This window comes from Netta rufina, assembly GCF_964035555.1.
Source record: "Netta rufina genome assembly, chromosome: 28".
Classification (NCBI taxonomy): Eukaryota; Metazoa; Chordata; class Aves; order Anseriformes; family Anatidae; genus Netta; species Netta rufina.
In genome coordinates, this window is record NC_140152.1 from 1,425,498 (window position 1) to 1,449,807 (window position 24,310).

Below are 24,310 nucleotides of genomic sequence, written 5' to 3' on the forward strand. Positions count from 1 at the left end.
CTTTGGTTTGTCCCGGGGTAGTTGTTGCTCATAACTTTTAAAGCTGCTGTGGTCTTTGAACTGTTCTTAGTGATGTGTTGATGGTAAGCTGGTCCTTCCTAGCTCGGTCACATCTGTGGGCTCTTGCTTCCAGTTAACTTCCCTTAGCCAGTGCTGCAGAGTTCTGCTGTAACACAGATCACTGGCTTTTGGTGTGAGGCTTTGTGTTTTTTTGTTTGTTTTTTTTTTTTTTAACATCAACTTCTGCATCCAAACAGATAGGTTAAGAGGTCAACACCTTTTTAAAGCTGTATGCTTGTCTAAAAATAGGCTGCCTTTTTCTGCTAGCTAAAAATAGGCTAGCTTTTCTTGTCTAGGGGCTCGAGGAAGGTAGTCTGCAAACCCTGGGAGACTTTCAGTACACAAGGATGAAACTCAGTGGCTTAGAGAGCTTCAGGGTTAGTTTTTTAATGTATATTATTTTCCTACTCAACACCCACATCTGTATTTTTTAGGTGTATCTATCAAAATGTAAATTAGGGACAAAACAACCCACTGCAGAGCACTTTACATGAAAGTCTTTAGCTGCTAGATGAAGTGTGGGGATTGGTCTTGACATAGTCTCAGCCATGAAGCCACAGCAGACAACTCAGACCTGGGGGGGAAGTTCAGCCCTTTTCCCCAAAGGCCAAAATTTGCAAACAAATGTGTCTGAGTGATAACAGGATCGCTGCTTTCTCTCTGTTCAGTGCCAAATTCCACCTAGTTAGAAGTTCTGGCATTTCATTAATGCTTGAATCTTTTTTAAGGAAAACTTTTTATCTCAGTTGCAGTAGCTGTGCTGCTTGGGAGTTACACTCAGGGTTGAAGGCTCCTCAGTGATGTTTCTGCAGAAAACTTGTAAAATCTGACAGGGCGCTTGAGCTACTTAACAATAACTGCTTCAGCATTAGTGCAGCATCATCAGTAATTAGTTGTGTGGGGAAAACAAATTATTTTCCTATGCAAAACTCACTCCAGTCGGGCAGTACGGAAGCATAATGGGCTGATCGTGTTGTTTCTGCAGTCTGTCCCCTTGCCAGCTGCTCCTGAGCTCTGGGCTGGCTCCTGGAGGGCTGAACCTGTCCGTGGAAATGCTGACGACAACATCCCTGAGCGTGTGCATGGATATCAACGCATCTTCATCTGAGGCATGCCGTGAAAGTGGGCATTGTGCTAGCCTACGTTCACATGCCATCAAGATCGTAAGACCAGGCTTGAACAGTTAGTCTGTGCTCTCTCTTACCTGCTCAACATGTCTAGACAGGACGGGCACAACATGCTGCTGACTTCAGAGATGACCTAGTTTTGGCGTGCTCCTGTGGGCGGCTGAGCCTCTGCTCCCACTGCTCAGGGAAGTCTCCAGGAGGCCTCAGGCCCAGGACCTGCCTCTGTTGCCCGCTCCTCGGAGGGCCGTGGTCTTCCCGTGTTCTCAGCCTGCAGCTCTCCCGAGTGAGGGTTGTCAGCAAGGGCCCAGTGATAGCGTTGTGCACAGCAGATTGGATCAGCAGATACTTCAGAAACATATTCCAAACACCAGCTGCCTGCACAGGCAGGCACCGTAAGGAATATACGGACTTTGGATTTGTTTACCCTTTGGCGATTGTTCAGCTGCTTGTGTTTTCTGCTGCATTTCAAATGACGTTTTTGTCTCTAATTAACCCTAGGATTAGCCTATAACTAATTTAATTTCTAGTATTCCTTCCACAAGAGCAAGCATTCTTCAGAAATACACCATTGGAAGTGGCTTTGCATTCTTGGGCAAATTTCTGTTAAAATATGAGTAATTACTCTCCGGGTGCCAGGGGTGATCCTTCTAGTTTTTAATATTCTAGCATTACCTCTTTTCTAATAGTTTAATATTTTTTTCAGAATGAGCTGACAAAATGTCACATACATTACATACGTGAATAAATTAATTAAAGACCAGGAGCTGATATACGAGAAGCTGCCCTTCCGCAGCCGGAGAGATCCACTAGAGGGCACAGCGGTGGCTCAGCCGCAGGGCTGAGCGTTTGCAGAAATCAAAAAGCGCCTTCAGCTTGGTGTCAGCTGCGTAACTTAAAAGCAAGCTCTAAAAACAGTAAGACTTGTGTTCCAGCATACCCTTTTTTTTTTTTTTTTTTTTTTTAATGTTTGTTTTTTTTTAGTGTTTGGTCCGGACGCTTCGCTTTCCTTGTGAAGGGTGTCGGGAGGTGGAGTGGGAACACGGAGCCGTTATCACACCCACCACAGCCCCATTCAGTCTGTTGCATTCAGCTCTAGAGACCTTGCCGCTCTCCTGACTGCTGCAGCCTCCGGATCAACCTCAGCTCCAGCCCCTCTGGTGGGCTGGCTGCTCCCTGGTGAATCCTGCTCTGAAACGAGCTCCTCTGTTGGGGCTGGGATGAGCCACTGCAGAGCAGAAGGGAGAGCTACCCGCGGAGCTCAGTGGAAGAGGTTTTTCTGTCTGGACAGTCTATGCTAGCTTCTGTGTCTGGCAGCAGCCGATTTGGGTGATTTTGGATTATCTGCTAGTCCTGGAGCAACGCAGGCTGCCTGGCACCCAAGTGCACCCAGCTGGTATCAGTGTCTACAAGTACCTTATCCTCTGTACCTCAGCAGCGTTCCCAAAGGAACACAGGAACATTTTCCCTTGCGCTCAAGAGTTCCTGCCCAAATTTCCACGTACTCTTACAGTAAACACCATCTTTTTTTGCAGCCTGTTGCCTGCACCCGCTGTCAGTGAAAACCAGTTTTCTAACTACTGTTACCCTGTGCCTGAGGTTCAGCGGACACTTAACAGGTCAGCTTCTCCATCCCCACCCCACAGCAGGATCCACTCCCAAGCTTTTCCAGTTTGTCCAGTTTGTTCTTAAAAAGTGCCACTGAGGGAGAGCTTCTGGTCCCTGCACATGGTCCATTTCCGTGCTTACATGCTTGGAAAAAAGGAAATTCTCTCCCCTTCTGAAATGCAAGCGCAGTAATTCTTTCACTTTTACATATTTGAAGGCTGTTATCAGATCTCAGATGCTTTCTCGAGACTAAACAAATCCGGTTCTTCCCTCGTGCCTGGTAGGTCAGTTTGTAGACAGCTGATGATTTTCATTGCTCTCCTCTTGGCTCTCTCCCAGAGTGTCTTCCTCAAAATGCGGTGTTCCAATGTGGACACTGTGTCTTGTATGATCTTGTTCAGTGAAATGTTGTCTCCTTTTTGTGGCTTTGATTTTAGTCAGTGAAAGAGGAATGGTTGGTGTAAAAGAGACAGCTACTGAGTTTCCAGCCCAGGTGCTGAGGAGTGTTTCAGAGCAGGGGGACAAGGAACGTGCAGGATTCTGTGCCTGCAGCGGGGTAACTGCCTTAGTTCCCCTCTGCCCGCTTGCTCCATGGACCTTTCTTATTCATCAAGAAGCTGTGTTTTAGCACGAGGGTTCGATTGGAATGCTATGACTTTAGCTGGTCTATTTTTTATCCCCCCAAATCAGCAACACAGAAAAAGGGAAAGCATGTTTGTGAAAAATAATGTGGTTTTGATCAATACCGGCAATTAGAGCTTTTCTGGTCTGCGTGTTCAAGATTGCAGGAAATAATAGCGATAGCAAAGCGAGACATTTCATAAGCGTTAGTCCAGAAGGAGAGGATGTTAAACACAAACCAACAAAACCAAAAACAACCCTAGAGAGATGGAATGCCTTTAGGGCAACGGAAAGCTCTGTATTGATTAAAGTAAAGACACAATCTCCTCTGTCAGGTATCAGAAATATAAAATTCTTCCTGTACAAGCAAATGCAACCCTGCACCTAGGAGTGCACCCACCTCTTTGAAGTTGTTTTGAACTTTTACCTGTGCCTGGACAACTCGTGCCCCATGTGTGTGGGACTCGGTTTCCTCTCATCCCCGACACACGTCTCACATCCTTCCTCGCGCTCCCTGCTGCTTTCCAAATAAGGGAGTTTGAAACAAGTGAGTGAGACGTGTTTTTAAAAAAATCAGTAAAACTACAACAGCTTTTTGCACAGATGCAAGCTGGAGGAAGTACGGGAAGTTCAAGCAGACTGAAGAAGTTCAGTGTCGGGAGAACTGAGCGGTGGCGGGGCCGTGCTCGTCTCCAGGAGGGCGCTGAGCCCTGCCGATGCCAGCAGGACTCGGGCGCACGCTGGGAGGCGTTGTTATTTTGCACCTCCAATCGCGGTCGCTTCAGGACTGCCGGTCTGTGCAAGGTTCTTAACGAAAGCCTAGTGTGTCACTTGTTCATTAAAGAAAAATTAATTGCTCCGAGATGTTTTCGACAGCAGGCTGCCTTGCGGAGCTTGCTGCTGCGCGGTGCTTCCAAGACAAATGGCTCGGTGCTTTTCGGGAGGTGGATATTGCTGTGATACGCCCGGCTGCCAAAACGCAGCTGCTCGGTCATGATTATCAAACCACGGGGTTCCAGGTAGACGTCGTTCACCAGCAGCCGGAGGCAGAAACCTCTCTGCTGGGGTACTGCACTCAGTGGCTTGGCGGCACGTGGTGACTTGTGGTGCTTGTTTCCTTGGGGCACATGCCCGTGGTCAGGGTCGTGGCGATGGCCCCCTGGGCTGGGCTTTCCCCGGTGCGTGGACACGGTCTCGTTATGCACCCAGTAGGCAGTTGGTTACTGTTTTGTTTCCTAAAATGCTTCTCATTGCTTTGTCTTCTCACCATCTCCTCCACAGCAGATTTTCTTCCCTCTTGTATTTTTTATATGAATCTCTTTTTGGACTTAACCCCAGGAGCATGGATGTTGGTGCTACTGACCGTGCTGAACGAACCCAGCAAAACCACAGAATCACAGAATCATTTGGGTTGGAAAAGACCTGTAAAATGTCCAAATCCAGCCATCCCAGAAAAAGCCTCCAGGAGGGCCACGCAGCAGACCAGCCCTCTTCTTCCAATGTCCAGGCACTGCAGGAGGCAGCGGGTGTTGGGTCAGGGCAGTTTTGGGTGCAGCAGGCTGGGCACGGTGAGCTGCGTGGGTCCTGCTGTTGGGCACGTGGTCGAGGAGAAGCCCCCTGTGCTGGGACCATGCCACCGCAGCCTGCAGAAGCAGAGACTCTGGGTTCTTGTGCCCCATGGCCCCACTGAGCACCCATGGCGCTGGCACAGCCCTGCCCACGTGCCCACAACACCAGACCGTGGGGCTGCCACTTGCACAGCCCCAGTGGCCCGTCCATGGGGCCACGTCCTGGCTGGCTCATCTATGTCCTATGTTCTGCGTGGCCCATCCATAGGGCCATCTCTGCGGTGGCCAGTCCATGGGGCCACATCCTGGGTGGCTCATCCATGCCCTATGAACTGGGTGGCCCATTCATAGGGCCATATCTTGGGTGGCTCATCTGTGGGCGATGTCCTGGGTGGCCTATCCATGCCCTGTGTCCTGGATGGTCTGCCCATGGGGCCACATCCTTGGTGACCCATCCATGGGACATGTCCCTCATGACCCGTTCATGGTCCCAGGTCCTTGGTGGCCCATCCATGGGGCCATGTCCCACATGGCCCGATGTCCTTGGTGGCCTGGCAATGTCCTGGTTGGCCCCTACATGCCCCATGTCCTTGGTGGGCCATCCATGGGGCCGTGTCCTGCCTGCATGGCCCGTCCATGCCCGATGTCCTGGGTGGCCCACCGATGCCCTATGCTCTTCATGGCCCATCCATGCCCAATGTCCTGCATGCCCTATGTCCTACGTGGTCTGTCCATGGCCCCATGTCCTTGGTGGCCCATCCTCGGGCCGTGTCCTGCACGGCTCGTTCACGGCCCTATATCCTTTGTGCCCCGTCCATGCCCTGTGTCCTTTGTGCCCCGTCCATGACTCCACGTCCTTGCTGCCCCACCCGTGCCCCCCGTCCTTGGTGCCCATCCCCACGCCCCGGGCGCCCCGTCCGTGCCCCCCCCTCCCCCTTTCTCCCCCCGCCCGGTGCCCCCGGGGCTGCGGCGCGGGGCCGGGGCTGCAGGGGGCGCGAGCGGGCGGGGCGGGGGGCGCGGGGCCGGGCCGGGGCCGCGGAGCGGGGCGCGGGGGAAGGAGGATGCCCAAGGCGGCGCCGCCGGGACAGCGCGGGGGGGCGCGGCGGAGGGCGCCGGGGTGAGCCCGGGGCCGGGGGGGGCAATTTGGGGGTGAGGGGTGGGCAGGGGTCTCCGTGGAGCTCGGGGGGGGGTCCACGCGGAGCCGGGGGGGGGCCATGTGCTGGGTATGGGCGGCTTTGGGGGTCTCCGGGGAGCCGGGGGGGTCTCCGAGGAGGTCGGGGGAGTCCGTGTGGAGCTCGGGGGGGGTCGATGTGGAGCTGGGGGGGGTCCATATGGAGGTGGAGGGGTGGGCATGGGCGGCCGGGGGGGGTCTCCGTGGAAGTGGGGGTCTCTGTGAAGCTCGGGGGGGTCGATGTGGAGCTGGGGGGTCGCTGTGGAGCTCGTGGGGGGTCCATATGGAGGCGGAGGGGTGGGCATGGGCGGCCGGGGGGGGTCTCTGTGAAGCTGGGGGGGGGTCTCCGGGGAGCCGGGGGGGTCTTTGTGGTGGTGGGGGGTGTCCATGTGGAGCCAGGGGCGTCTCAGTGGAGCCGGGGGGGGGGTCCATGTGGAGGCGGAGGGCTGGCTGTGGGCGGCCGGGGGGGTCTCCGGGGAGCTTGGGGGGGGGTCTCGGGGGGGGTCTCTGTGGCGTCGCCGCGGGGCTCTGGAGCGGCTCCACGCGGAGGCTGAGGCGGGGGGTCCCTGGGTGGACCGGGGGGGGCTCTGAGCACACCGGGGGGGCTCCGAGGGAGCCCGGGGGAGGCTCGGTGAGGACCACCCCGCCGCCCCCCGTTGCCCCCCCGCTTGGGACTATATCCCGCGGCGTGCCCGGGCGGAGGGATCTGATGCGGCCGCCCCCGGCCCTGGCGGGAGGCGGAGCGCGGGGAGCGGCGGCGGCGGCGGCGGCGGGGGAAGGGGCGGGAGCGGAACCGCGGGGGCGGGCGCGGAGCGGAGCGGCCGGGCCCGGAGCGGAGCCGAGCGGAGCCGCGGCGTGGCCGAGGGGGGGGGGGGAGCTCGGTGGCCCGGCGGGAGGGAGGGGGGGGGCGGCAGCGGGAGGCAGGAGCCGGGGGAGGCCCCGCGGGGCCCGGGCAGGCGGCGAGCGGAGGCCGCGGCGGCAGAGATGGAGCGGAAAAGGTGGGAGCGGGGGGGCGGCCGGCGGCGGTACCGGGGCCGGGGGGGGGGCGAGGCCGGGACCCGGGGGTGAAACCCGGGGGTGAAGGGCCGAGGGGTTCCGGGACCTGCTCCAGGGGGGGCCCGGGGTGGTGGCGGGGCTGGGCTCGGCCACCGGGGGTCTCCCGGGGGGGCTGCGGGCACCCCACGGCCGGGAACTGAGCTCCCCGGCCCCCCCCCCCGGCTTTCTGTGCCCGTCTGGTGCTGCTCGGCTTCCCTGGGCGGGTGTCTGTGGGGTTGGGGGTGTCTGTGGGATGTGCAGCCCCCTCGGAGCCCTGCCCGCTTCATTTTCCCTCTGCACAAGGAATTTGGGGCAGGAGGCAGCGTTGGGTGCTGGCAGCGGGTGGGTGTCAGGGCAGGGGGCTCGGTGCGGGCACCCCAACCCGAGCACGGCGCTGCCGGGGCAGCAAACGGCCGGGAGCTGCTCGTCCTGCGAGCTGTGGGTGCCGTGGGGCTGCGGGGGGCCGCGGGGATCCCTCCCGCATCCCTGCGGGGCGGCTGCAGCACACCCGGGGGCTGCCCGCAGGCGGTGTGCGAAGCTCGGGCCCGTGGGGAGCTGCGGGAGCGTAGCCCAGGCTCCCCGGGTGTCCTCACCTGGCCTTTCTAATCGGAGAGACGCGTGCTATCAGCTGCTGCACGTGCGGAGTTTCATCTGGGAAATCACACTGCGATTGCGAGGGTAGCGTGCGGCGCTGAGCCGTAAGCAAAGCAGCAAACGGCCGCTGCCGAGAGCCCAAAGCTGAAGTGCCAGCCCCTGAGCCGCAGCTCCCAGCCTGCGGGGAGAAGAAAGGACCACCTGTAGCAGCCAGAGCAGCGCAGCTGACAGCCCCCGAGATCCCTGGTTGTCCAAGGGCTTTATCTGTAAAGTTGCAGTCTCAGAGCCGCGTTTATAAAAAGAGCGGGGGGAGAAGATAAGTAGCATAGTTTTATTCCCAAGGTATAATGGATTTTCCCTTTATATCAATTTGGACAGAGATCAAAGGTATAGCACGGCCCTGCTGCACTAATTTTTGGTTACTGTTGCATTTTGCATTACCTCAGAGTGGAAAATATGTGAGTGGCAATTTATTAATACCTCTGCTATTTCTGCCTGTTGTTTACCTGGCTGATTTTTTTTTTTTTTTGCCCAGCTGCTCCGAGCATACAGATGCAGTAAGCGTGGATAACTGCGTGCATGGTTTCACGTCAGAATTGACTGGAAACAAGCGCTCTCGTGTGCGATCGCCAGCCTTGGGAATTAACACCAGTCCGAGGTGAGCAGCGGCGGGCGGCACGTACTGCTTTCCTGAAGCCTCCTTTAGGGCTGCTGTGCTGTGTGTTTGGAGATTTCCTTCTGCAGCCCTAAATGCTAGCAGCAAGTGCTTTCCACGTGAAAGCTTGCCTTCTGTCGAATGTGAATTCTGCTTTGGGAGGTGAATGCATCTCGCAGGCTAAGCGTGCTCTGCACAATGTGCGTCTGACCAGCGGTGTGCTGCTGGCAGTGCCCTCCTCGAGGTGCAGTCCACGAGCAGGCTGTTACGAACAGTCCTCCAACCTCGTGCTTACCAGCTGCTGACAGTGCAGAAGTGTTTCACCTTTTTAGTTTTTTGTGTTGTTTTGTCTGTGATGTGAGAGCTGGGAGAGCCCAGGAGGCGTCTGGCTGATGTGGTGTGGCTCGTGGGCCACATCCTGAGTGAGCAGGAAAGGTGTGGGGATGGAGGGCTTGCACTGGCATCGGGCAGGGGAGCACGTCAGGAGCTGTGCAAGGCAGCCAAGGCTCTCAAAGACAGTTTGCTGCGAGGGCTCTCCCCAGGCTCCGTGTCCCCACCTGGGGAAAGGAGGTTGCTGGCTGCTTTGCGTGGCTTCTCTTCGTGCTGTTTTCTGTTGCGGGTTTGATGGCAAAGTGTCTTGAGAAGTTTGGGCTGCTTGTTTGTCTCTGCTTCAGGAAGCTGTTGGCATCTCTGCTCTGGAAAACTTAAGTCTCTTAGGTGAAGCTTATTTTGGTGTGAATTTGTTACCTTCGCAGCACCTAAGTAAAAAGTTCAAGAAAATGTTCGTAATGCTGTCCTGCAAAGAATTACCTTCCCCCCCGAAGCTGCAGAGGAGGATGCTTTCCCTGAGAGCACGCTCTGCTCATTCTCAGTTCCTCAGCTTTATCCCAAGCTCCCCCAGCAAAGCTGCCCTGGTGCGGGAGGTGAGGTGAGCCTCAGGGAGACGGTCGGGGCTGTCCTCCGCCAAGGGATGGTTTTGGGGTGCTGGAGGACAGCTCGGGACAGGCAGAGCGGAGGTTACAGGGAGATGCCGATGAGGTGCGAGGACAGGAGATGGGTTACGGTGGCTGCAGTGCTTGCCTGCTCTTGTACCCATGCTGTGTTGGTGCTGTCCCGCTCCAGGACCCGCTTTGTTGAGGTCAGCACCGAGGCAGATCGAGGGCTCAGTACGGATCCTGTTGCCATGAATAACGTGCAGGTGCTGGGGGAGCGGGTGGCAGCGTGCAGGAGGTGCCTCCTCGGGGAGCCGCGCGCCCTCGGGTGCGTGCCGAGGTCCCGGGGTGGGCTGGGAGGAGCCGCGCGTGCGGCGGCGCAGGAGGCAGCAGGGTTTGAGCAGGGGAGGAAACACATTGTGCTACACCCATCGCCCCGTGCCGGGAGCGAGGCTCTAAGCACACGCTTCCCATCGCCCGTTTCCCCTCGGTGACGGCCGTCTCCATTTCGTTCAAAGGCAGACAACATCTGGGGTGGGTTGGTGGTTTGGGTTTGTTTTTTTTTGTTTTTTTTTGTTTTTTTTTTTGGTCTTTTGTCCCTTGCTCTCCAAGTCGTGCGGATCTGGCGGACGCTAAATGGGGAGAGCGGAGGGGAGGAGACTTCTTGAGCGCGGCAGGAGGAGGGGAGCAGCCGGGGCTGGCGGCCGCTGCCTGGGCGCGGGAGGCGAGGAGACAAAGGCAGAGCCGCGCGGGGACAGCGGGCACCTGGCGGCGGCTCGCCCTCAATAGGCTGCCTGCCTTCGGCCCCGTCTGCGCCCCCAAAGCCCCTGCACGACAAAGGAGGGCTCCTCGGGCTCGCCAACACCGCCCCACATTTCTGCCTGGCTCGGTTTGTTGGTGCGGGGCAGATAATGGGCAGGCAGGGGAATCCCTCGCAGCTTTGCGGCCGCCCTGCTTGTGGCGGGGTGAAGCGTGGCAGGCAGTAATTCAGTACCAGCGCCTGCAGTACCATCTGGAAGAGGTCGATTTCTGCATTTTTTGTATTGCAATTTCCTTCTTCTGGGCCTCTTCAGACTCTGTAACAAAAACAAACAAAAAAATAGAGGCTCTGGAGCAGAAAGAAAATCCCTGTTTTGTGGTTCAAGAGGCACACCAGCCTTCCAGTTACACTCGGGTTCCCTAACTGCTGCTCCACCACAAAGCAAAACTCGCTCGTGCTTTGTAGGGGGGCTCTGAGGGGCTGCTGCTCGGATTTGGGCTTGCTGGGAGCCTGTAGGTGGCCAGCAGCTGTGCCCCACCGAGCACGGTCTGGCTGCAGCTGCCTGCTCGTGCTGCGTTTACCCTGTGAGTTCGCTGCTGGCTTTCTGCAGGAGCTTTGTTCCCTCCCTGCCGTCGCTGCAGGACGGCTCAGGACCCAGCTGCCTTTCTCAGTGTGTAATCAGAATAAAAGTTTGCCTTCTTTGCACTTCAGTGCTTTTGTTTTGGGCCAAGCGTCCCGAGGAAGGGACAGGAGTCTGAGCCATTTCAGAATTTTTTTAGTTGTAAGTTGACTTCGAGCAGCTTTTCAGATCCCTTGCAGAGCTACCAGGACGCGTACCGAGCAAAAAGCTGAGGGGCTGCAGCACGCTGCCTCCAAGTGTACCTGGCTCTGCTGTTCTGGAAGTGCCCTCATTGTAAGTGACAGAACAAGGCACTTGCCACCTCAGCACCATCCAGCCTACCATGTTATTTCCAAAATTCCCTCTGGTGGATTTCTGTTAAGACGCCAGGCCGTAAAGTGGAGCTGCAGGTCTTGGAAGAGGCAGTGTCCAGTTTTCCCTTTTGACTTCACCAACAGCAGCGATGGCCCTGTCCTAACAGAGTTAGGGTACTGGAGCTGGGTATTCCTCTTTTGGGGTCAAGGCATGCAACTCCCTCTGTATTTTTAAGCACTGTTTTCAGATTTGGTGTCCAGTCCCAGTCTGTTTCTGTCAGCTTACTCCTGCCCTTATGCCTGAGTCTTTGGGCAGCTCCGCAGCGTGCTGGTCCTGCTGAAGAACGGCTGGTGATGAAGTGCTTGCTCCTCTTCTCCCTGCCCTCTGCAGATGACAATTCTCCCTGCCTGGATACCTGTGCATGTGTGCGAGCAGCACGCGGGGCAGCTGTGGGGCAGGATAAGTGGCACGGGGCAGCCAAGGCCAGGAGCTTCCCAGGCAGGTGCTGCCATGTGCATCATCTGTCCTTTGAGAGGCTTATAACATTTTTAATATAATTCATACTGTCTTTGCCTCACAGGTTTTTTTTTGGTGTTGTTGTTTTTTGTTTTTTGTTTTTTTTTGAGAATTTTTCATTCTTTGCTTCATTCTGGCTATCTGTTTTTCTCTTTCTCTTTTTTTTAATCTTATTTTTTCCAGTAGAGAGTCTTAAGACTTGGACTAATTGACTTGCCACTGCTAGTCACTACCACGGGACTAGAAATTCCGTGCTCATGCTATTTTTTTCAGACTTTACTCCTATAAAGGTTTCAAAGAAGCAGATAATGTGGTGAAAAAAGGCTTTTTCCTTTGAGCTACCCTGAAAGAAAACCCTAGAGAGGTTGTTAGTATCTTCCCGCAGCAACACTGGTAGAGTGGGGTCTGCATTGCTGGACTAGTTAGTAATGCTGCTTTGCTCAGCCTCTGACAGCTTTATTATTTCAAGTTATTCTTGGCCTTCTAGTGTAAGTCTCGGAACAAGGAGCTTGTGGTTCTGGCTTCAGGAGTATCAGCAGGTGACTTGATCACAGGTCTGTCTCCAGGAGGCACTGGAACCTCATCGGCATTAATTCATCTCCAGCAGGTTTGAGTCATGCTGGTATCGTGTCCCTCCTCCATAGAAAATCGGGGTCTCTAACATGTAGGTGCTGCTTCGAGCCACTTGAAGTTCAGTGCTTGGATATTTGGAAGTTGCTCTGAATTTCCAAGCTCATGGATGTCACCACGTTGTGCAGGGGCAGGCTGCTCCTGAGGTCTGCCTGGATGTGACCTCGCGTTTCCTAACGAGATCGCCGGTAGATCGAGAGCAGACAGTGTTTGTAGGGTGGTGAGGAGATAATCCTGCTTCCCTGTGATATGGCTGAAAACATGCTCTAACGCTAACTGCCTTGTAATAGAAGAAAATAGATAAATGCGGGGTGGGGGGAGAAGATGAGGCTGGCATCTCTCGGTCTTAAATATCTGCTAGCTAACCTGTGCTTAGCGCAACGCGAAGTGAGCTTTTACCAGACTGGCACTGGGGCTGAATGTGCAGGTTGCCTGCTTCATAGGTAGTGGTGTCCTCTGCTTGCCAAAAAATGGAGTACTTGGTGTGTTAAAGATACAAAGTAACTGAAATGAAAGAAATTAAGAGAATAAAGTGGCATTGTGATGCTAAACGAGAACATGAAGGATTATTTTGTGCTCAATGTCTGTGTAGGTCTGACAGTGCAGTCGCAGTGCATTGACTTATTTTTGCTTTGTGCATGAAATACAAAAGGGTTCAATTAGTGCTTTTTGTAGTAGTGCAAAAGGCTGAGTTCTTATTAAAATAAAACAGGAGTAATTTGTGTGTGCTTGCCAGATTGTAGTCTTTCATGGAAAATCATGTGTTTAAAAAGAATCTCTTCTGCTTTGCCATTAATGGAAACTTTTGTAAGGTTTTGGCCTTTATTCTTGCATTAATTAAGCTTTGTAATTCTTTACTTTGCACCTTGTCAGCAGTTAACTTCTGTCCTCCCTGAGTACTTGATACTGCGCAATCCTGGTGCTCCAGATGCTACCAAAGCCTTGTAATCCAACCCAAATGCACAGCTCGAGGGGGAGGCAGGAACCCGAGCAGAGTTTATGGTGCCAGTCAGACAATGCTCCTGTGAGAAGAAATTATCCTTGAAAACAGGCATTTATTATTTGAGACAATTGAGCACTAAGTACTTCTGTGTCATTGTCTTCCACTTCAGTTATGGTGTGAACTACACCCTGTTAATTTATACCTGGTGTGAATTCTGCTCTTTATGTACAAAAACACTCTCACAAGTCCTGCAGTTAGTCTGTCTCTTGCACAATAAGCACGGGGAGCTGACATGAATGCAGTGATACCCATCTTGTGTTGAGTGTGAACTTCACTTCTGGAAGTTCATGAAGGAAACAAAATTTGTCTCAAGCACTGGTATTGAAGTCCACAGGGTTTTAATTTCCCTCCGTGTTTCTTTTCTTCTACGTTTTTTCAGCCCAAGCGGTAAAAAGTTCCGAAGCAAGCCCCAGCTGGCTCGCTACCTGGGGAGCTCCATGGACCTCAGCACTTTTGACTTCCGCACGGGAAAGATGTTGATGAGTAAAATGAACAAGAACAGACAGAGGATGCGCTACGACTGTTCCAACCAAGCCAAAGTAAGAGTAAGATACACTGGAAGCTTTCTTCCCATCCACCTGTTGTGCTGGCCAGGCTGCTTCTCAGAACAGTATGTGGGATAACACAAATAGGGAGCGTTTTGTAATGAATGGGGGAAGCTGGAGTTGTGTGGGATATTACCTCTGTTGTAGGGTGTTGGACAGATAGCTGCAGCTCATTGATTCTTCCACAGTACTGAGACATGGAGAAACTTGCAGCCAGAAGGGCTGGAGGCAGGGCTGGCCTCCTCCTCTCTTCTTCTTCCAGGGCTGGTGGTGGCCGCATCTGGCACCATCTCCTCCAGAGCCCTGAGCCTGCAGCGTGCTGCTGGCACGGCGAGGTGGTGCAGCTGGCCTTGGTGCCTCTGCTTCGGAACTGATCCGTGGACAGAACGTGGCTTGGGCGAAAAGAGGAAGGGACAAGAGGACAGCAAGGCCTGTCTGCAGAGCAAAATAGGGAGCCTGTGTTTGGCACCCAGTAGCTTTGATTATTATAGTTGAATAAAAATGGTGGTTACAGTGGTATACTGTCAGCCTGGATAGATAGGCTCATGTCATCTTCAGCAGATGCCAAAATGCTTTTCAGAACCTAAAAGCTGTGTCTCTGCACCTAAATGTTAAATATGGAAAACAGCATAATGCTTATTTTCTAATTATGTCAACTGGTAAAGAATCAAGAACAGTACTCTGATCTAAGTGATAGGAAGATTTACATGCAGCACTAGGTGCTGTAGTGATGCTGTAAAAGAAAAATGCCTTGCCTCAGTCAGACCAGTAGCCAACACCCCTCTTAGGCTATAAATTCTGCCCAAACCTTTCAATAAATGTATAGTTATCATTAGTTTAGGATTAGTGCACAAGATGATTCAGGGTGGTATTTGTCTTGAATAGTTTTCTACATCTCATGAATAAATATGTTAAGCAGATACTGTGTCTGCATCCTCGAGAACAAAGTATGTCCTACAGCCATTTCAAGATTAGCACAGTAGATCTCAGGAATGAGGAACATGCTTCCCGTTTTGCAAGCAGTGTAAGATACAGTCATGTTGTGAATGCTTGGTAGTTATCAGGCCCGTTAAGAAATGAATTTTATGAAGAACTGAAGGTAAAAAAGTGATCAAGATTCCAGCTGTATTGTTTTATTTATTGGCATACACAACTGAATTTCAGCTGAAGGTGTTAGAATGGCTTCTGGATTTGCAAACTGGCCTCTAAATCCTGCACAATAAACTTTTTAATTATTACAAACACTGTGTCAAAACCTTCAGGGTTAGTGGTTCAAAGGTGGCTCGTCATCTTAAAATCCACTGTTCTGACTCCTGACTTCTGTCAAAATTGGAATAAAACCAACGTGTATAAACTAGAATGAGAGGTGGCTGGTATCTTAAGTAGAATGTGAGAGTGAAAAACATGGTTACATTTTAAAGTTCTTGGGCAAGATTTAAAAATGCACAACCATCTTCAACGGTCCCACTGATACAGCTTAAGCTCAGGCAAGTTTTCAAGTCCATAACGTCTCTCTTGCCCACAGCGCATCTTTGTAGCTGTAGTAGCATGTTGGTAAACTGGAAATGTTTTATGGGATTTTCCCTTCCTTTTGTTTTGAAATTTGTAGGGCAAGCCTGATTTGAATACAGCATTGCCTGTCAGACAGACAGCCTCCATATTCAAACAGCCTGTCACAAAGATCACAAACCATCCCAGCAATAAGGTGAAGAGTGATCCTCAGAAAGCTGTGGACCAACCCCGGCAGGTAAGGCTTGGAGCTTAGAAACTATTTTTCCAGAGCTAGGAGACTTTTGGTTTTGCTGCTGAGAAGGTCCCAAAAGAAAACACTTTCATTTTTTAACACTGAACGTCCACGGTAATTTGAGATTTCAGAAACAATAGTTTATAGTGCTTCCAGCTTTTAAAATCAGAGCAGAAAACGTTTCTAGTATACAGCTAATATTCTGTCTGCACTGTTTTATAACTAGACTCCAACCTTTGTTAAGGTCACAGTTCTATTTTAGTTAAAAACTTCTTTAAGACCTATCTACAAATGTAGACAGAAGTCAAACAATTTAGAGGAAATTTACATTGTAATCGTTATAAAATGTTCCAAGTGTATTAGAATTCTGTGTTTCAAGAAATCCCTGTTTCATGTGCAGACTACAGCGTGGTGCTTGTGATGTGCTGCAAGGGCTTGTACCCCCTGCATGGGCCTTTTTTTTAGATGGGTGTATCATTAGTAGTTAACTCTGCCTGGATGAGTATGGTTAGAAATTCCCTTGGAACGTCATTAATGTAAAGTTGTTGTCTTTCTTCACGCACTGTATATTTTCAAACAAGAGAATACACCAGAAGTAAAGGAAATCTTTCAGCTTAATTTCATCTCGTGAAAGATGCAAAAAGTGTGCTTAGGGCAAATGTACCTTTGAAGCTGGGCATTGGTTCAAATGAGGCTTACGTGTTCAAAGCAGCCTTTGGAAGGCGTTCTCCTTTCATTAGTGTTAGGTAGAGCTGACAGCCTGTTGCCTCCACAGAGCTCACACCAGGGATTCTGTGAATCCTTTCCTGTGGCGCGTCTGTCTTTATACCTTTTAGAAACTAGATGTTCAGCTTCATTAGTCTGCTCATGCACTGTCAATGGTGTCAATTACTGGTATACCTTAAACTCTGGCAGGTCTGGTGGAATTAAAATGCATCGTTTGAAGAGGAAAGTGATTTACCTTATAAAATAACCTCTTGTGCTGAAAACTTTTTATGCAAACTTAAGAACTTATCTTTCTGAAGTGTGATTTAGAATCTATTTGAAATGGAGTGGCTTTTTTTAATTCTTTTTTTTTTTTTTAAACAAGGCTTGTGGGCTTTTAGCTTTGTTTCCTAAAGAGGTAGGACACATGTGTTTGTAGTGTTGCTCCTCCTATAAACTCCTTGGCTAGGTAGGACAATAAGACACTAAAAGTAAGAAGTTGATGTGCAAAAAAACCTGAGCTGAATAGAGATTTGCCTCCTGTTGAGGGAGAGATTGTTACATGAATACAGTCATTAGACAGCAGAGATCAGCCCCAGTGCAGAGAGGTAAGCCAGCCTCTGTAGTTTCCTGCTCACGTTACTACTTGTTGCAATGCAGCTTTGTAGACTCAGTCTGGGTTTTCCTTACTTACTTTACCAGAATATAGTATAGTGAAACCTCTGGTCAATTGACTCCAGATGTTTCGTCAGAATTCTAAAGCACTACGAAGTCCCATCATGTGCTGGCTTTATATTTGCCTATTTGAAAGTCGTAGCTAACGAGCATCCAGCCTATGTGTTTTGGCTTTGACTGTCCTCCTTCCTCTTTTTAGGAGCTTGTAATTGGAAAAGTAGTGTGGGTTCAGTTACGCTCAGATTTTGACAGGTGTGGAAAGGGGATGTGTCTGGACTGTATAGGGTAAAATTTTCCATTTTTCAAAGCCTCAATAAAATTGCTTTGTTGTAAGAGAAAATATACTCCAGCTATGCATTGATCATACCTATACACGTAGATTGAGAGTTGAAAGTTTATCTAGTTTTAGTATCTGACTTCCCACCAAACCATGGGTTCACTTCTGTTTAGGTCTGAGGAGAACCCGTAGTTCAAAATTCTTCGAAGGTCTAGCGGTGATCCTTCCCATGAGAAACGCCTGGAGAGGAATAAAACAATGTCTGACCTCATAAATAGCTTGGACGAGTTCTGCATTCCTTAACTTCAGTTCTGTGGCATATGCGAGGCAGCAAAAGAGGAACAGTAGTGTAAAAAAAAACAGCTGTCCCATACTGTGTGTGCACTGGGGTGAAAGCAAGCAAGCATTGCCTTGCTGTTCCAGTTCAGAAGCAGTGAGTACCAGTCCCTGGAGGAAAGGAAAGTCTTTTTCCAGGCAGTAAATCAGGACAGAGATGTGAGATTGGTAATGAGGATTGCTCCCCGCCTTCAGACCACTTCTGCAGTAAATCCAATATAAAACTGTCTGCAGCAGCGCCCTTCCCTTTCTGCTTGTAAGCAGGTGCTTTGTGTGGTTGTCGATTCCATTTCCCTGCTTTGTACCAATAAACACTTTCTTTGATGTCAGCTCTTCTGGGAGAAGAAATTAAGTGGACTGAATGCTTTTGACATTGCGGAGGAGCTGGTGAAAACAATGGACCTTCCAAAAGGTTTACAAGGTAATCAGAGTCTGCCCTCAACTCCAGGGGTGGCGTTTTGATCCCAGTCAGCGGTGATCTGAAGGTATTGTGTCAACCTCCTCCTGCTCCTCGGTGCTGTGGACCACTCCCGCTTCAGCAGGAGCCCTTAGTACTCCTCAGGCGCCCTCCGTCCTCAGGGGATGCTGAAGCATAATGAGAGGAAGTGGCAAAGTTTCTAGACTTTGTTGGTTTGTTTTCCAGAAGCAGTGCTTGTTTAAAGAGCTTCCATTCCCAGGTTGTTTTTTATGTAACATAATGAGGAATTGATCTAGGTTTACATAACCTTGGGAGCACAGGTGCCGTTGGAAGTGTTGAGGTCTGAGATTTATGTTGTGTTGACTTTCTAAATGAGAGCGCGTGCTTTGCCGTTAAATCTGAAATTATTGCTGTTGTCTTGATGTGCCATGTTGTCACGTGCCATGCTGATCGTTGCTTTTCCTCCGGCTTGCAGGGGTTGGACCTGGTTGCACTGATGAAACCCTTCTCTCTGCTATCGCTAGTGCTCTGCACACCAGCACTATGCCCATCACTGGCCAGCTGTCTGCAGCCGTCGAGAAGAATCCTGGAGTTTGGCTAAACACTTCACAGCCGCTTTGCAAAGCATTTATGGTGACAGATGAAGATATTAGGTATTACCTAGAAATAGCAGATACTGTCTTAGAACATGTTTTCTTGTGATAAAACAGCACCACGTTTTTTCACTGGCGAGTTGGAATGTTTGATAGAGCACTAGGGCTTGCTGAGTTAATTTGAATGTGTCTTTATTAGAAGAGTAGAAAGAATTGTTACACAAAGCAGCTCTCATGGATGTACTTAAAGCACATTATTTTTAATTTTAACCCATGCTTGCTTACTCTGAGGTTTCAGGTTCATATTTGTTCTTCATGTCAGTATGTCTCCTGTTACTGAAAAGGAGTATCTGAATTTGAGTAACCTTGACTAAGGCAACTCTTAAACAAAGGAGGGATTGGGGAAATGCTAAATAATGAGACTTTCGCCATCTTACTCCTTTGTGACAGCACAAGATCAAATAAAAGCATTAACCACTGCTGTGGCAGCAAATAAGGATGCCATTTATGTAGGTATAGCTTGCTTTCAGTGAATCAAAATTGGTCAAATTCAGCTTTAAGCACTTGATAATGTCCTTGGTATATTCCATTCTCAACCTGAAATCACACTACTTCACATTCATTAACAGTGTACAAAGGCAGTAATTGTTTTGACTGTTCAGCTGGTAAATCTTTTTGAACTACAGGATGACTCCTTCCGTGTGATTTATACATGAATGACCAGGAAAAAAGGTCTGTTTATAACTTTCTGATTTCCTGTGGCTGAGATGAAATAGGAGTCCCATGAGCCACAAATTGTTGACCGCTTCTTTACATCACTGTGACTTTGAGATAAAAGAAGCTGTAAAATTTAAGATTGTTACTCAAAAGGAGAATGAAGGGAAAAAAAATGAAATAGTCAAAAAAAAAATCCATTCTTGTTTTTGGAAATCTGAGCAGGGTAGGCTGACTTTTTCTTGCTTAAATTAATATTTGTGATTAAAAAAAAAAAATCTTGAACCAGCTGCAAATTTCAGCCAGAATTAAGAAATTGTACAATCAGTAGTAAGGACTCACAATAGAAAGAATTGGGCAACTTTTATAAAGTGTTTCTCAGCTTCACTTAAAGTGTAATGCCAGGCGGGTTTTTTTTGCAGTGCAGTTCTTACTGAGGGCTCTTTTAAAACTGTGCTTCTCTGCCCAGCCTCATGGATGAGCAATATAAGATTTCTTTCCCTTGAAATAGTTAGCTTTGAGAATTAATTCAAGTGTTCGTTGATCTGGGGCAGGAAGCAAGAGGAGCTGGTGCAGCAGGTGCGAAAGAGGCTGGAGGAAGCCCTGATGGCTGACATGCTTGCCCACGTAGAGGAAATTGCAAGAGATGGGGAAGTTCCTTCAGAGAAAGAAGGAGGTGAGGAAGAAGGAGAAGAGGAGGAGGAGGAAGAGGAACAGGATCACGACCAGGAGATGGAGAATGTATAGTCCAGGTATGACAACTTTCTTTTTTCCTTAAACTGTACCGAATAGTTCTGAAGACAGAAATGGTTTCAGAGGGAATCCTGGCATATATCAACAAATCTTTGCTTCTTAGCACACATTTTCAAAAGTGCTCTTTTCACCAAAAAAAATCAAATGTTTTGAGGGGTATGATGGCTGGTGAGTTTTTATTGTCATCAAATGTTTGGGGCTTTATGTTTGTGTTAGATGGGCTAAAAGCGTAACCAGAATGTGTGTGTAAGCACTTGAAGGGTTCTGTCTTGAAACTGGGTCAGTTCCTAAACGTTCACCTGTTTTGTGGTCACTTTTTTTCCCCAGTTTATTTATTACTACCTATGACAGGGAAGAGGATACTGTGGGCAGGAAGGGCAGCTGCCATCTTATGGATTTAGTTCCCCTCCCTCCATTTTTGGCTAACCTTTGCTTTTTTAGTAAGCATTTTCTTGCAGGGTGTATTAGGGGGCAGAATAGTGGAAATTTTAACTAACATTTTAGAAGTCAGAAAGGGCAACATGACCATCAAAAGAAGGAAGTTGCTAAAATACTTTGTGGCAGGAATTAGCAAACCGAAAGTAACAGAAGAATGCATGTATTCAAAATTTGTGAATAACTGAAAAAAATGGTTAACACTGGTACCTGCAGGATTCCCAGAAATGTGCCTTTACACTGTGTATCCCTTAAAACAATTATAATGGGCTTGCTTCTTGTTTTCAAGTCTCTCTCTGACTTCCACTTGTGCAGTGGACCTCTTTAAAGGTGCAAATGGATTTTTTTTGTTGTCTTGTAAACCAAAATAGCTCTGAATAATAAATCCTCACTGTGTAGTAATGGGGTGGGGGGGAGGCAGTTTTATAAAGCCAAGCCAAGGTACACCAACTGAAGTTCCCTTAAGCATTGCCTGTTGCACTAGGCAGGGACAGAGCACCATCCTGTGAAGCAAAGTGTTTCCTTGCTGTGTTGTTTGATGTAACCCTAGCCTGCGTGTTTCATCGGTGGAGCTCGTGCAATGAGATAAAAACAGAACTCACTGGTTTTAATTTTTGATCATATTAAGTTTTAGCCTGAGAAAAGCAATTAGTGCTCTGTCGCTGGGATAGGATAGCCAATACCCAGGGCACTTCATTATGCAGACTCCGGTTGTGTGAGCCTGTGAGGCAAGAGTCGAGAATGTGGAGGAAGAAAGGAATCTTTAGGATGAAGAGCAGAAGAAAAGAAAACCCCCTTTGGAGGGAGCGGCAGCTGTATTTCAGTGTCAGGTAGAATGAAGAATGATTTTATGTTAAGCGATCCTTCATGCTGGAAGGTTGATTATACTGTGAAATCTGTTTGGCGTTTGGGAGATACCATCTTCTATCTGGGCTCTTTATGTTTTCCTGTTTTACCACATGACTAACAGTAGCTTTATTTGGACAGTGAATATCTTGCATTCCTTTCTACTACAAAGGTCTGGCAACAGCAAAGAACCAGAACAAACTGTCTGCTGAAGGTGAAAAACAGGAGATAAAGAAACGGCTATGTTTTGCCAATGGTGCTTTATTTATTCTTTTAAGAGCGTGCTTGCTACAAAGGTGTTTAAAAGTGCCTACTAACTTACAAGGTCTTTTTTCTTTTTCTTCTAGGGAGTTCCATCTAAGAATTCCCAGTATAAACCCTATCAGCAGGGTCAGCACAACTATTTACAAAGCCAAGAGTGTCTGCAGAGTAAATTGCACCAACAATCCAACTGTACCTATGAGCATTTTGATGTACACTTCAGGAAAAGTTGAGAAGCTGATGGTTCATTAATTGCTGGGTAGTTTTGAAGATGGAACTTGACTAAACTCTACTGCCCCTCCTTTTTCTAAAGGGGTAGGGTAATCAGGAAGACAAAAGTGGGAGGGGATAAAGGAATAAAAAAGAGTGGGAGGGAATATAATAGGAACCAAACTTCCTGTCCTTTTTTTTTTTTTTTTTGTGGGTCAGTGATTTTTTCAAGCTTTTCTAGCAAAGTATCTTTAACAATGACCCATCAAAGCCATTTTCTCTCTAATGCAAGTGAGAGAGATGCTGTTTCACTCCTTGGCTACTCTGCTGTAGGCTACCTGTTTGTACCAGACTGTAGGGAGGTCATTTTATGTTGTGGATTGTCATTCCATGTGTCTATTTGGGTCAGTGAATTTCATTTTCCTCGCAAGACCACATTGGTCTTGAAAGCGTAGTCTCAGAGATGAACTACCAGTGCCTCTTCCACCTGAGGTTTTGATGAGTAGGGGAAGTTACACGTGAGGAGCTGGTCAATGGCAATCTGGTTTTTAGCGAGTTCCAACACCACACCGAATGCACTACTGTGCACATTTTAGATACAGAGTTCTGTGTATGTCCAAGCATAGCAGAACAGAGTTTTGAAGATAAATATACCCGCTCTGTGGTATATTTTGCTTTGGCTTAGGTCTGGTCAGAAGGACCTTCTCAACTCAGAATGGAAGGATGACTCATTTCTGACTGACAATGAGGAAACCTTCCTCTTTTCTCTTCTGGTGCCAAGAACCCTGACCTCTGTTTCTGTGTGTGTGGAGGGAAGGGAATCCATTCCAATAGGTGTGTCTACACATCTGCTTTCATGTGCAGTAATGTTCTGACCTCTTTTAAAAACAAGAAAGGCAAAAGGTTGATTTTTCTATAATTGATATCTAAATGAATCTAAAGCTTTTTATTAAGTATTAAATCTTTCTTATTTGCATGTGCAGTGAAGTGACCAGCATTTTGTGTCCAAAAAATGAAATGATGTGAAACCTGCCTTAATGTGTTTATAAGTATTTGGCTTCACCATGGGTACCTTGATTGATTCATCAGTCTCTTCTAGTACAACTGTGAGCATATTGGGGTAACTTGTGGCTAAAAAGGGATTTATCTGGGGAGGGAGGATAGAGAGATGGGAGAAAGATGTGTGTGTAGCTTGGAGAATGCGTTGACTAGGTTGCAGAAGTTATTTTAGTCTTAGGGTATCCATTGCATAATTTGTGCATGGATGTCTCAGCTGAAAGTACAGTATAAAGTGGTGGATGAAATATTGTGCCACTAACCAATTGTACAAGTTGTTGGTATCCCAAAACTTGGGGAAGAAAGTAGCTCCCAGAGCCTTTATCATGTAAGAATGATTAGCAGGAACAGCAAGGGACCAGGGGAATTGCCTGGCGAGTAATAGCCTTTGGGAGTAGTTCAGTGTAGTGATCTGAATAGGTTTAAGCTCCTTGAAAAATATCCCATGCCAAAGTGACTGATACTATATTAACTCTTTTCTTAAAGATGTGAGAATACAAAATTCTTTGATACTGCTCATTTGGAGTACTGCAAGAAGACTGAATTGTACTTTGCTGCTGCTCTACCAGGTATTCCTTTGGGGAACTTTACCTGCTACTGCAGCCAGTGAAAATTACTTTCCTTTTTGAACAGTCTGTTACGGTTATTATTCTGTAAATCTGTCCTCTTGTAATTCATTGTGTTGAATTAAATGTTTCTCACAAAGTAGAGATTCTTCTGGTCTCCCTCAAGCCCCTGCTTGGAGTTTTTGTGCTGTGCCCCTTCCAGTTACCTCAGCAGAAAAGCTCTTGCGTTTCTGTGGTGGGCTCTGTTCTGACATTTGGATCTTGAAGTTTGAGACCCAGAAGAGGAGAATGGATGAAACTTGTGGAAAGCCAGTTCCTTCTTGCTGCAGAGTCCTCTGTGTCCTCACTGAGGAAGAGGCTACCAGGATGTCCTGTGTAACGGGCGAGTTGCTGATGTGGTCGTCTGAATCTCAACTCTAGCAGTTTACAATCCATCCTGGAGGGGGTTTCTTGAACATGGCCATCTTGTTCTGACACTATTTCTTTTGACTTTTTAAAAACTTTTTAAATATCTAGTGATGTCTTTTACTTTTTATTTTAATCAAAATAAATTTTAAACATATGTAAGCACCAGGACTCAGATGATTAAGAAGTTGATACTAGTCTTTTAATGCATTGAAGATTCATTAAGAAGAATTAATTAAGTTTAAATTGTTGCTAACTTGTGTGCCAGCTCTTTTGTTTTCTTACCTCTACTTTCCTTGCTGAGCTCTTTTTTTCCCTGTCAGCCCTTTAAAAAGTTTGTTTTCATTCATATGGAGTTGATTGTTCAAAGTACCAAAAAGGGGCCCAGGTTTCCTGTCACATCCCAGGGAATAACTTTACCTGCTTAGTGAGACAGGTAAGTGAATGAAAAGTTCCTTTTAAATGAACCTGTTTTCTTTCTCATGGTGCTGCAACAACAGCTGGGTTAGTTTGTCTTGCCACAGCCTACTGCCATGGACATGACCAAGGGGCACATAGTT

The 24,310-nt window shown here is 48.7% G+C and overlaps 1 protein-coding gene across 1 annotated transcript; it reads left to right on the forward strand.

Annotated features, from left to right (window-relative positions):
• Positions 1-7,068: 7,068 nt before the first annotated feature.
• On the forward strand, positions 7,069-23,741 carry MBD3 (methyl-CpG binding domain protein 3). Its single transcript, XM_084302473.1, has 8 exons — positions 7,069-7,150; positions 8,317-8,439; positions 13,591-13,750; positions 15,366-15,503; positions 17,824-17,914; positions 18,387-18,564; positions 19,773-19,970; positions 21,600-23,741. Exons 1-7 carry the CDS (start codon positions 7,137-7,139, stop codon positions 19,963-19,965), a joined length of 897 nt encoding a protein of 298 aa, XP_084158599.1. The 5' UTR covers positions 7,069-7,136; the 3' UTR covers positions 19,966-19,970; positions 21,600-23,741.
• Positions 23,742-24,310: the final 569 nt, after the last annotated feature.